This window comes from Salmo salar, chromosome 06 (assembly GCF_965601325.2).
Source record: "Salmo salar chromosome 06, fSalSal1, whole genome shotgun sequence".
Lineage (NCBI taxonomy): Eukaryota > Metazoa > Chordata > Actinopteri > Salmoniformes > Salmonidae > Salmo > Salmo salar.
The window spans coordinates 66,012,052-66,026,273 of record NC_138296.1 but is presented as its reverse complement, the minus strand read 5'-3'; the positions used below and the strand labels follow the sequence as shown (position 1 = coordinate 66,026,273).

Sequence of the window (14,222 nt, the reverse complement as noted above, 5' to 3'; positions counted from 1 at the left end):
TATTGTGAAGTATTGTTACTGTTATGGAGGAGTGGACCTCCTACGTATGATGAGAGTCCATACCTTCCACACTGTCGGAGCAGGATGTGCCGATGCCTGTGTCACCGCTGTCAGAGGCACCGCTGTGGCGTCTCCCACGGTTACTGGTACCGGGGGCAGAGGAGGTACCCTGCCATGACGACTCACACCCCGGGACCCATCCAGGAGGGCTGGTGTTGGAACCTAAAAAAACATACCCCCGGTCAGGGAAGAAACGTTTGTTAGAAACACTCACTGTTTACTACACTGTACTAGTCTGCTTCAGTCCCAACAAAGGTCAAACCAACTTCATCTTTAACTGTGTTTTCATAATAGATTCAATGAATTAGCCTACCACCCATGGTAGCCCAACAGCTGGGCCTAACTCTAACATGAAGCCAATAAATGCTGTCTTTGTGGGTTACCTTATCTCTAACCGATAAGAGGATTGGGATTGTTTGATCATTATTAAAGTCAGCAAACAGAATCTGCACAGCTAGAGACCCTAATAGCAGCTGCTAGCTTAGCTCAACTGGCATATGTTTTGGTTGGAGACGGACTGACTACATTTCTGTTGCTCTACACCCCCTTCCCCCCTAGTAAACACACAACTAGTTGGCAAAAAACAGACTCAACAATCCCTGAAGTCTGGTTGTATGCTATAACTAAACTAGATCTACCTTTCTCTCAATTACAGTCAATGTGATTGTGTTATACAGTCAGATATTTTATATATATTGGATATCATAAGGTGAATGCACCAATTTGTAAGTCGCTCTGGATAAGAGCGTCTGCTAAATGACGTAAATGTAAATGTAAAATACCTTTATTTAACTAGACAAGTCAGTTAAGAACAAATTCTTATTTACAATGACTGCCTACCCTGGCCAAACCCTAACAACGGTGGGCCAATTGTGCGCCGCCCTATGGGACTCCCAATCGTGGCCAGTTGTGATACAGCCGGGAATTGAACCAGGGTCTGTAGTCACGCCTCTAGCACTGAGATGCATTGCCTTAGACCCCTGCGCCACTCGGGATAATATAGAGATAGTAGCACTGAGGGGGTAGTGTTGACAGTTGACTGATACAGTGGTAGTGCACATATTGACTAGGAAACACTCAGTTCCCGAGGGGAGATAAACCCAGTAGTACAACATGACACAGTGTCACTGAAATCTACCAAGCAGGGATGTGGCCTATACGCTCAGGTCAAAAAAGACTACACAGCTTAGATTTAAACTAGCCCAAAGGACGGCAGATGTCTCTTCATCTTACCGTACGAAGGCATTGTATGCAGCCGGCTCAAGCACGGTAGTGGAAAATGGTGTTTATAAAGAAAGTATGCATATTTTCCCATTTTTTCCCACCTTCTCACCATTAAATCGAGTTAAGGAGGAAATTGACGCCTTTGCAGCCTGAATGGAGAATGTTTTATGTACGACCCTGTCCACAGATACGCAGCCGGCTATACGAGGGTATACGAGGGTATAGCCGGCTGCATACAGTACCTTTGGACGGTAAGATGAAACGACTCAATATCGCCATCTCCTGGCCTTCGGACTAGATTTAAACCAAATGATGTTCCAATCCCAATACTGGATTTTCCCCCCAACATTTCAGGGGAAGCTTCAGATGAAAAACAGATAGGACTGTTCAGTATCAAACAAAAACAAGGGATCGTAGATAAGTAAACCTATTTTTGAGACAATAACTAAGAAAAAAGGCAGAGGACTTTATACTCCTTGCGCTGACTGAGCTAACACATGTGACACGGAAGCCAGACCAGAAGTGCCCATGGTACTGATTTTCTGTCTGCTCAGACCTCTAATCCAATTGTTTCCCTTGATTTACTGAGTCACAAAACAACTTTTGCCTCCTGTGATATTCAGTTGTTAGACAGTATGCTAGGCCCTAGTTCACTGCTAAACTACACCAATCCATAACTGAGCAAACCAGTCAGTCGCCCATTATAAAAACACAGTCCCCTCTAGCGGAAACAAACCCTCTCTCCCAGGCACATGGAAATGAAAGCAGAGGATACACTGAAATATTTCCTGAGTAATTTCAGATGACAGGAGGGATTTTCGGGTTTCAGATTCCTAGGGATGCATTCAGGCACTTGTCCTTATCACATTGAGTAACAGTTATGTGTGTATGGGTAATGACTGAGGTCAGGTTAGACATAGTGAGGTTCAGGTGAGTCCCAAACACACCGTAGTGCATCCCAATAGTCCATGTCTGTCTCTACACACTGCAGGGGCTGTATGTCCTCTTTGTCTGCAAACTATTCTGAGTGTGTAATCCGTTTAGACAGAAGTCATTAAGACTGTCCTATTTTGTGCCATAAGGCAGGAGGCTGGGGGTGCAGCTCCACCTGGAGAGGTGACTGTCCTCCTGCCCTGCTGTGACCATCACAAAGGCACTCCTGTTACAATGCAGTGTAGGTGGCAGAATACTTTTCCTTATAGATAAGACGTTATATCAAATTGCTCTCATACCTATGTAGTAACACTATTTTACTTTAGTAAGAACATTGTTACTTATTGTAGCCTATAGTTGGCCAATTGCGTAGTTTTTTGGGGGGGTTATTACACAAGAATAAGAATATTACATAGTTGTGTAAGAGGCATGGATAATTATCCAATCTACAGTGACCACATACCAGAATCCTATTTCTCTTTACACCCTTTCCTTGAATCTCTCTCTCTCTCTCTCTACCAGGAATCAGCACATCAATTATGATAGGCATCAGCAGCAGAGAGGTTGAACTAGACCTGCAACACGATCACTCTCCCGTTTCTGACGTGTCTTAAATCTCGAAGGGCTCTGTCCAGACAGCCCCTTACATCATCATGCCCAAGGCCTCCACTCCACTCCACTCCTGCTCCCAGCCTGCTTGCCTGCTTATGTGGCACATCACAAATACCTGTGATTTCTAGCATAATTCTGAAAGCTGGAATCTCCCTGTGGATGTAACACTTGGTGAGGGTGAACCTACAGTGAAAGTGAACATGGCTCAGATTGAGGTGATTGAGCTGTTGGATTCCAGTGGTCCACTCTCTCTAATCACTGCCCAGATATATTAGCCATTCCACAATTGCCTACATTCTCAATATACCTGTCCTGAAACTGAGCCTGGTGAAACCACTCATATAAACTAGGAATCCTTAAATAAAGAGGACCATAAAATAACGATATAATTTGTATGCCTTTTATAGCCAACATATTGTAACACTATGGAGAACAAGTTGATAGTGCAAATTCCTCATCTGTTTTACGGAGGAGTGTGCCTAGGCCATTTAGAATGTAGTCCCTGGGTTATGCAAAAATAGATAGATTATTTAGATCACAAAAGCACGGGGGACCCGCCAAGCCCCATTATGACACTGCAGTGGCTATGCTCATCTGATTCAGCAGTTTGCTGTGCGCTGAAGAACATCATGCTTAGGGAACATATTGTAACGACCCTGGGTTTATAAGCGTGGAAATCGACTCTGCCGCTCGAGCATGCTTTTGCGGCACAGTCGATAGCGCGCCGGACTTGGGGCTTGAAGGTCGAGGGTTCGAGACCTGCTCCCTGCTTGCTGTTTCATTACAATATCAAGTTTGTTGTTCATTGTAGGCTAAATCAAAACGTGATGATCTATTTGTAGGGCTGGTACTATATCTGTTGGCCCCTTTAGATGATCTAGCTAGTAGGCTAGCTAGATTGATAGTTAACTATCAATCTGGCCATAGCCACAGTAATTGACAGGGCTAGTTGTCACTGACTCACTGGACAGGAAGACAAAGGACGCGCGGGGGTAAGTCCGTCATAATATAATTGTAGCGACACAATGCAGCTAACTACATCACAATGTTACAATGTAGCTTGGGTAGACATCTCTCGAATGTTGATTACAGAAACATAAATCGTAAGCTATAAGGGCGAGCAGTTAGCTAAATGCCCCCGATGATGAAAAAAAAAAATCCGCTCTCTGCAACCTGCATTATTTTGTCATGAGCAATTGATAGTCATCTATTCAAGCATTTCTGTTACAATGTCTCATCATCAACGATGTTTCATCATTATCAAGAAGCACCAGATGCTCCGGGAGAGCAAACGTTAGCAGTTAGCACGCTAGCAGAAACCCTTCTGTATTAGCTTAGCATCAGCTAGCTAGAATCGAGTGAGAGTTCACCGTTATACGAGCCTGTTCAAGCCTCTCGTCTGTTCAGACAGTATTGCCATAGAAATATCAACACAGTGATGTTATTCTTGAATAAAATAGAAATAATAAAGATCTTACCCGTTTTAAAGGTATCAAACCCATCCTCGAATTCGTTTCTGCCCCACATTGTGACTGGTTTTATGCGCCTGATCGCAGTGGAACTCCGAGAATAGATCCCACAAGAAAAAAAGCAAAACGTGATCTCACAAAAGATGGAAGATTCCTCAAGAGGTTGTCATGATTACATTGCGGGAAAGGACAGTCATTAAAACTGAAACGAAACGGCTTCCTATTATAACACGTCTTCTGTCCAAAACGAGCTCCATAAATCTGAAATCTTGGGTAAGGTTGACTGAAGAACTACTGTCGACTCGCTGGCAAGAGCAATGCATGTAAGGATGTGATCTCACTGAGTGCGTGCTACAGCTCCTCTCCCCGAAAGGCTCAGTCTCCTCCCCCTCTACTCAGTGCCAAGGCCACTGCAGCTCCACAAGGGTTGAGTGTTCCTTGGCGACTCTAAGCATAGCCAACCCGGGCATCACACAGTATTCTAAAATACTGATAATCGTTTCCCTGTGTGTGGCTTTTGGGATTTTGGTTTTGAGCTGCAGTATGCAGTCTAAGGCAAAGCCCCACTGTCTGCAGTCTTGACGGAGAGTCGATTGTACAGGTGCGCAGCGCATCATGAGTAAATTGTGACGTTTCTGGCGCGCTGTCACTTTAATTATATATATATTTTTTTATCCAGGTGAGGCCGTGCTGAACGGCAATTAAACAAATTAATATTTCTAAGGGAAAATATACGTATTAGTGTCACGTAATGAATTAATACATAATAACACCAACTTTCTACCCCAAGACTGCACTTCCATTAATAATAGGTAAACAAAGCAAGGTTGCCCGAAATGAAAATGATCAGCTAAGGTCATGTCAGCTGGTCGTAAGGTCATATCAGCTGGCAACTTCTCACAGACGTTGTGGAAGACACCTGGTCAAAGCTGCTAGACAACAACACAGCAGTCAGTCAAGACAGGAAGAGGAGCAATTGAGTTGCCTAGTGGGGAAACCAGTGGGACCAGTTAGTGACGTTCTTAATTTTTTTTTACATTTATTTAACTAGGCAAGTAAGTTAAGAACAAATTCTTATTTACAATGACGGCCGACACCGGCCAAACCCGGACGAGGCTGGGCCAATTGTGCGCTGCCCAATCACAGCCTGTTCTGATACAGCACTGAGATGCAGTGCCTTAGACCGCTGCGGGAGCCTCATATAAGTCTCATATAAGCCTGCCTACTACACATTCCTAAATGGTCACATTCCTATTAATGACAATTTTCTACTCTCATCCTGAAATGATGAAGGGCACTTTGGGACGTTCCGATAAGCACTTGAACTGAAAACTGAACACACTGCGTTTGTTTTTTGCAGGCACTAAATGTCCCTTTAGAACTAGTCCTCTCACTTCTGCTTTGCGCTATTTATTCCCCATCACTTAGTTATGTGCTTCACTGTCCAGCTTTGTTCCTCTATTGTGGAAAAAAAAACTACCGCTTCTTAGACTTACTTTCAATGAGAATTACAGATCTAAAAGTCACATTTCTATGTGAATTTGGTTGGTAGCCCAAAAAGTTACATATTGCAGCTTTAACCTAAACCCATACCAAACATGTTATCATGAGAATGTTTTTTTTCTACACAATATTTCCTTGGGAAAAACAGACTACCATAATAATGTGTCAATAAGAAACATTTCAGCAAACACAATTCCAAAACTCATCCTCCTAAGTTCATATAGATACTTCCCTTTAAGTTTGAACAGAGGAGCTTCCTTAGCAACCTACCATGGTGCCAACAAATTGACAAATTGTGACGAATCATTGTTCATTACACAGATCACAATATGACAGAGATCATTCCCTGGCCATCAACAGGTTTTAACCAAGTGAAGAATATTTGGAAGGAACCCAAGGATGACAAAAAAATCTGAAATATCACAGACAAAACATATGTAACATTTCAATGTGAGCTGCAGTTTTGCATCACTACCAGACTGTAAAATTGGTCAGCTATGACACCAGAGGACCGATCCAAATCAGTTCCAACGCTACAATGACATGAACTGTCTGCAGTCATTCAGCATGAGACCGTTTCAGGCCGAGGGGAACAGCCCCGATGCATAATTATTTGTGTACAGTATTGTCCCGGTTCAATTACCCATACTGTCTCAATTAAATAAATGACATTCTTTCTGTGTCTGCATACAAATGCAATTATCTCAATAGATGAGCTAAACAGAGCTGCCAAAAGACATGAGACACATGGGAAAGTGTGTGTTCTTAATCACTAAATGTGTTTTTTGTGTCATGTAATTGAAGACTTATCAACACAAAATGAGAGCACATGATGGTGGCACACTCCTTCTGCCCGCTTTTGATCAAGTTAATGCATAAAATATATGGCAAGTATGATGTCAGTGTAACAATGTTCATGAAGTAAGGCAAAGAGAGTGTTTTGTTAATGAATTTCATCCCCCATGGTTTAGAGTGTTGGCAAATTCGGCTCTGACCTAATAGCAAAAACATTAAGGGTCAAGCATCAAATCATACATCAATATCAACAATGGAAATTCGGTCTAAATTCATTATAATGATATAAGGAAATGGGAAGTATGAAAACAGACCACAGTATTTACAGGTACAAGAACTTCCAGATGGCAAACTGTTATAAACAAGAAAGAAACACAAAACTGAATCTCCCAACAGGTCTGAACATGACATGCATCACTACAGCGTATTACATAATCATCCATTTCCATCATCAACATGAGTTATTGAGAACACTCTCCCGTTCACAGTCAACTAATTGACAAGATAGTACTTTGGCAGCACTCAAAAAGCGGGTCACAATGTACAGTGCCTTCAGAAAGTATTCATACCTCTTGACCACAGGAGGTTGGTGGCATCTTAATTGGGGAGGACGGGCTCATGGTAATGGCAGGAGCAGAATGAGTGGACTGATTCAAATATATCAAACACATGCTTTCCATGGTTTCCATGTGTTTGATACCATTGCATTCACTCTATTCCAGCCATTATTATGATCCGTCCTAACCCCTTATTCAACATTTTGTTGCGTTACAGCCTGAATTCAAAATTGATTAAATAAACTCAGCAAATAAACTCACTGTCAACTGTGTTTATTTTCAGCAAACTTAACATGTGTAAATATTCGTATGAACATAACAAGATTTAACAACTGAGACATAAACTGAACAAGTTCCACAGACATGTGACTATCAGAAATTGAATAATGTGTCCCTGAACAAAGGGGGGTCAAAATCAAAAGTAACAGTCCGTATCTGGTGTGGCCACCAGCTGCATTAAGTATTGCAGTGCATCTCCTCCTCATAGACTGCACCAGATTTGCCAGTTCTTACTGGGAGATGTTACTCCTCTCTTCCACCAAGGCGCCTGCTAGTTCCCGGACATTTCTGGGGGGAATGGCCCTAGCCCTCACCCTCCGATCCAACAGGTCCCAGATGTGCTCAATGGGATTGAGATCCGGGCTCTTCGCTGGCCATGGCAGAACACTGACATTCCTGTCTTGCAGGAAATCATGCACAGAATGAGCAGTATGGCTGGTGGCATTGTCATGCTGGAGGGTCATGTCAGGATGAGTCTGCAGGAAGGGTACCACATGAGGGAGGAGGATGTCTTCCCTGTAATGCTCAGCGTTGAGATTGCCTGCAATGACAACAAGCTCAGCCCGATGATGCTGTGACATACCGCCCCAGACCATGACGGACCCCCACCTCCAAATCGATCCCGCTCCAGAGTACAGGCCTCGGTGTAACGCTCATTCCTTCGACGATAAACGCGAATCCAACCAGCACCCCTGGTGAGACAAAACTGCGACTCGCAGGGATTGTGCGTTCCTGGTGTAATTTCGGCAGTTGTTGTTGCCATCCCGCAGGTGTGGTGTTCAGATGTACCAATCCTGTGCAGGTGTTGTTACACGTGCTCTGCCACTGCGAGGACGATCAGCTGTCCATCCTGTCTCCCTGTAGCGCTGTCTTAGGCGTCTCACAGTACGGACATTGCAATTTATTGCCCTGGCCACATCTGCAGTCCTCATGCCTCCTTGCAGAATGCCTAAGGCACGTTCACGTAGATGAGCAGGGACCCTGGGCGTCTTTCTTTTGGTGTTTTTCAGAGTCAGTAGAAAGGCCTCTTTAGTGTCCTAAGTTTTCATAACTGTGACCTTAATTGCCTACCGTCTGTAAGCAGTTAGTGTCTTAACGACCGTCCCACAGGTGACTGTTCATTAATTGTTTATGGTTCATTGAACAAGCATGGGAAAGATCTGTGAAGTTATTTGGATTTTTACGAATGATCTTTGAAAGACAGGGTCCTAAAAAATGGCTTTTTTTTGTTTGCTGAATTTATATATTCTTCTCATCCATCTACAAACAATACCCCATAATGACATGTGAAAACATGTTTTTAAGAAATGTTTGCAAATTTATTGAAAATTAAATACAGAACTATACAGTGCAAGTTAAAATTTCGGACACCTACTCATTCAAGGGTTTTTCTTTATTTTTACTATTTTCTACATTGTAGAATAATAGTGAAGACCTCAAAACTATGAAATAACACATATGGAATCATGTAGTATACAAAAAAAGTGTTAAACATATCAAAATATATTTTATATTTGAGATTCTTTAAAGTACCCACCCTTGGCCTTGATGACAGTTTTGCACACTCTTGGCATTCTCTCAACCAGCTTCATGAGGTATGAGAAATGCATTTCAATTAACAGGTGTGCCTTGTTAAAAGTTAATTTGTGGAATTTCTTTCCTTCTTAATGCGTTTGAGCCAATCAGTTGTGTTGTGACAAGGCAGGGGTGGAATACAGAAGAAAGCCCTATTTGTTAAAAGACCAAGTCCATATTATGGCAAGAACAGCTCAAATAAGCAAAGAGAAACAACAGTCCATCATTACTTTAAGACATGAATGTCAGTCAACCTGGAAAATATCAAGAATGTTTATTCAAGTGGAGTCGCAAAAACCAAGTGCTATGATGAAACTGGCTCTTAGGAGGACCACCACAGGAAAGGAAGATCCAGAGTCACCTCTGCTTCAGAGGATACGTTTATTAGAGTTACCAGCCTCAGAAATTGCAGCCCAAATAAATGCTTCACAGAGTTCAAGTAACAGACATCTCAACATCAACTGTTCAGAGGAGACTGTGTGAATCAGGCCTTCATGGTCAAATAGCTGCAAAGAAATTACTACTAAAGGACACCAATAATAAGAAGAGACTTGCTAGGGCCAAGACTGGTGGAAATCTGTTCTTTGGTCTGATGAGTCCAAATTTGAGATTTTAAGTTCCATCCGCCGTGTCTTTGTAAGTGAACGGATGATCTCCACATGTGTGGTTCCCACCGTGAAGCATGGAGGAGGAGCTACTTTGCTGGTGACACTGTCTGTAATTTATTAAGAATTCAAGGCACCCTTAACCAATATGGCTACCACAGCATTCTGCAGTGAAATCCCATCTGGTTTGCGCTTAGTGGGACTATCATTTGCTTTTCAACAGGACAATGACCCAACAAACCTCCAGGCTGTGTAAGGGCTATTTGACCAAGAAGGAGAGTGATGGAGTGCTGCATCAGATGACCTGGCCTCCACAATCACCCGACCTCAACCCAATTGAGATGGTTTGGGATGAGTTGGACCGCAGAGTGAAGGAAAAGCAGCCAACAAGTGCTTAGCATATGTGGGAACTCCTTCAAGACTGTTGGAAAAGCATTCCAGGTGAAGCTGGTTGAGAGAATGCCAAGAGTGTGCAAAGCTGTCATCAAGGCAAAGGGTGGCTACTTTGAAGAATCTAAAATATAAAATATATTTTGATTTGTTTAACACTTTTTTGATCACTACAAAGCTCCATATTTGTTATTTCATCATTTTGATGTCTTCACTATTATTCTACAATGTAGAAAATACTAAAAATAAAGAAAAATCCTTGAATGAATAGGTGTCTCCAAACCTTTGACCATTACTGTAAGTATTCACACCCCTGAGTCAATACTTTGTAGAATCACCTTTGGCAGCGATTAAAGTTGTGAGTCTTTCTGGGTAAGTCTCTAAGAGATTTCCACCCCTGGATTTTGCAACATTTGCCCATTATTCTTTTCAAAATTCTGAAAGCTTTGTGAAATTGGTTGTTGATAATTGCTAGACAACCATTGTCAGGTCTTGCCATATATTTTCAAAACTGTAACTGAGGAACATGCACTGTCTTCTTGGTAAGCAACTCCTGTGTATATTTTGTTTTGTGTCTAAGGTTATTATCCTGCTGAAAGGTGAATTCATCTCCCAGTGTCTGGTGGAAAGCAGGCTGAACCAGGTTCTCCTCTAGGATTTTGACTGTGCTTAGCTCCATTCCGTTTCTTTTTTATCCTGAAAAACTCCCCAGTCCTTAACGATTACAAGCATACCCATAACATGATGCAGCCACCACTATGCTTGAAAATACGGAGAGTGGTACTCAATAATGTGTTGTATTGGATTTGCCCCAAACACAACACTTTGTATTCATGACAGAAAGTGAATTACTTTGCAACATTTTTTGCGGTATTACTTTAGTGCCTTGTTAAAAACAGGATGCATGTTTTGGAATACTTTTATTATATAGGCTTCCTTCTTTTCACTCATTTAACAATCACGTTAAACACTATTATTGCAACTTAAAACTATCCATGCAACTTATTATGTGACTTGTTAAACACATTGTTTTAGGCTTATTTAGGCTTGCCATAAGAAAAGGTTTGAATACTTATTGACTCAAGACATTTTAGCTTTACATTTGTAATTATTTTCTCAAAGAAATTGACATTTTGTGGTATTGTGTGTATGCCAGTGACAAAAATATGTATTTAATCCACTTTAAATTCAGTCCGTAACACAATAAAATGTGGAAAAAGTCAAGGGGTGTGAATAATTTCTGAAAGCACTGTACCTACACTCTAATTCTCTGTTCCCATAGGATAACACTTTGGAGAACCCTTGTTGGTTCTAGGTAGAACCCTTTTGGTTCCAGGTAGAACCCTTTTGGGTTCCATGTATAACTATTTTCACAGAGGGTTCTACATGGAACCAAAAAGGGTTCTCCAATGGGAACAGCCAAACAATGCTTTTGGAACCCTTTTTTTAATTAAGAGTGTAGGATTCGATTTGTCAATCACTACTTCTAATAAGTATTCTACTGTCAGATAGTACAGTGATGAGAACCACGGCCTCTGATGAGTTTGGTAACTGTTTGGGTCAGACCTGAACAAGAACACCTGTGTATTAGAGGAGCTAAGTTGTGCATGCATTTCTAGACACAGAGTAGACATGTTGTTCTGGATGGAACCCTGGCACTGCAGGACACCACAAACCGTCCCCACGACAACAGTAGCTCTTTCAGCCAAACAGCACGGCCCACTCCCTCCCATTCTGAGTCTGAACAGTAGACTACACTTCAACACAGAACAAAGAACACTTCACATTTACCAAACAATCCTTGGGCTGTTAACAGTGCACATTTATGTGTGATTGAACTTGCGACTTTGGTTATTTTCAGATGCACCTTTTATGAGCAGCAAAAAGACCTCGAGGAAACATTCAATAAGCTAAGGTGACCAGATTTTGGAAATTAAAATGTTTGCAATAGTCCTTTTAAATACTTGTATTAATTATAACACAGAAATTGATTACCCGTCGGGGACATTTTTGGGGACAGCTCTAGCCGGGGTCAGGCCACCAAAACCATGGACTGTCCCCAGAAATGGGGGATGGGGGGAGTCTGGTCACCCTACAATAAGAAGTGGCTTGTAACTAGACCTATTACAAAACCACATCTGGATTGTGTCTAAGTCAGGGAGAATTCCAATACAACAATCTAATAATGGAATGCATTACTACAATATTGTTTAAAGAAAGCCTAATCCTCCAAAGCAAAGAATACACGTTTTGGTATCAAAGCAGAAGTCTGGCACTCAGCCCTTATTAGAGAGTAATGAACAGTCGCTACCCAACACACAAACACAACATTTCCTCTCAGAGGACTCTGAATATCTCAGTGTTCCACTGACGACAGCAGTGACCTGCTCTTTTGCTGTTGTTTTTCCCTCCACCGCCTCAGATGAGGTGGATTTACATGTACAATTTCCAGATCATTGTTGAAATATATATCAAGAGGGACTTTGGGCAAACGGAGCGGTGTCAGAATCAGTGTTTTTGTGCATGTTATCAGCTCACTGCAGACTGCTCCCCGCCCCCACTTCCTGTCTCTCAGCCAGGAAACCAATGACTGGGCCTGGACACACTACTACAGCCAACCTGCACACTGAGCCCACTGTCCTAGCACACAGCACTGACACATGTCAACAGAAAACCCTGGCCAGACCATGTGTTACACTAACATACCAGTACACTAGCATGACCACTACATGTTTATGGAACATTAGCTGGTTTCATACCACAACTTTTACACATTTCTGCCCGAAATAGTTTCTCTGAATAGTACAACGGATGGTGGTATGGTGTTAACAGAACTTGAGAATAAATCAACAACATCAACATGGGCTGTAGAATGGAATGCCAGACACAAAAATGCAAAGTCAAATTCTGTTAAAAGTAGCCTTAATCTTGGTTATATCCTAATAGAAGACAAGTGTCCTCTTTACATATTCCCATCTGTTTTAAATAGCATAACCATATTTCTATGTATTTCTTTCGAGGAGCTTGCTTTGTGAGTAAGTGTACACCAGCATTAACAAATATGAGAAAAGAGTACGGGTAATACATCTATTAAAGTTTTAGAAAATCTACTTACACAAATTCTTCTTCATGAGCACTTCGGCACGCAATGCAGAAGCAGAGTGAGGAAGTGGTAAAGGGTTCAGAATACGTTGACATGAAACTCAACTCAGGAACTTGATTAGCCAACCACCTTCACAAAACACAGCAACAAAAAAAAGTGACATTTTGAATACAAGCTGTGCAATGAGAAAGGTTTATGACCCGTACGCCACTTTGTGATTTTGGCCTAGTTTTCAGGAACAATTCATAAGATCAAAGAAGTAAAAAAATATTTAACCTTTCTACACATGCTATACAGACAAAACCATTTCATACAATCTTTTGACGGTGAAGCATCAATGCGGAGGGAAACATAATCAAGGTACCAGCTTTATTGCAGAACAGTTGAAGCCCGTTTCCTTCCAGACAGCTAGTAAATCTGCCTCTATGTTCACCATTAGACTGGCTGACTGGGATGTTTAAGTGCACTTCTAAAACCATGGATTTAGGTTACTTGTTAATTAGCCTCTTTAATTGGGTGTTTTGTCTGACCTTCTGTCTCTATCCATATAGATCAATAATGTTAGTCTAAGTCTACATTTTAGACTGTCTGGACAGCCAGACAAGACCCATGGTCTCTATTCCAAGGCCTCTACAATATCCCCCGGTCAATTCATTAACGTGGTCATTCCAGAAGCTTTCAGCTGCACTTTTATGTTAAAACAAAAGTCAACTAAACTTCTACAATGGATCTCTCCAGCTCTTACGTCCCTCTCCCCTCTTTCTCCAAGACTAGATGAGAACATATAGATGCTGTTTTGGGAAGTTGGAGCTGTCGTTCAGTGTGAAATTCAAAGGAAGCTGAACGTTGGTACTTTGAAGAGTCTTTCTACACAGTAAAGGTTCCTTCGTCGGCAGTTATTTGTTCAGTGTTAGTTTCCGGCTTGTCAGCGCAACAGCGTGGGTGTATTGCCCAACTTTTTACATGACACAGCGCTGTAACATCGGTCTCCTACACAGTTGAATCCATCTCAGCCAAATAGTACTTGCAGTCTTATCAATATTATCCTTACGTGTAAGACTGAATCCAAACCATGACCGTACTGAGTTTCAAAAATATTGAATGCACAATGTTGTCA

General features: G+C 41.8%; 1 protein-coding gene across 5 annotated transcripts in view; it reads right to left on the bottom strand.

The window, feature by feature from the left end:
- Positions 1-13,221, bottom strand: part of cep85l (centrosomal protein 85L) — a 71,971-nt gene extending 58,750 nt beyond the window's left edge. The window contains exons 1-2 of one of the 5 annotated variants that reach the window (XM_082976855.1): positions 13,118-13,221; positions 64-222 (exon numbers count right to left, since the gene is read on the bottom strand). In XM_082976855.1, coding sequence (XP_082832981.1) covers positions 64-222; positions 13,118-13,133 — 175 coding nt within the window. In that variant the 5' untranslated portion in view covers positions 13,134-13,221. Of the gene's footprint in view, positions 1-63; positions 223-4,307; positions 4,703-13,117 lie in introns of those variants that run through there. The other 4 variants (XM_082976857.1, XM_014205134.3, XM_082976854.1 and 1 more) reach the window with 4 other exon arrangements.
- Between the last annotated feature and the right edge of the window lie 1,001 nt (positions 13,222-14,222).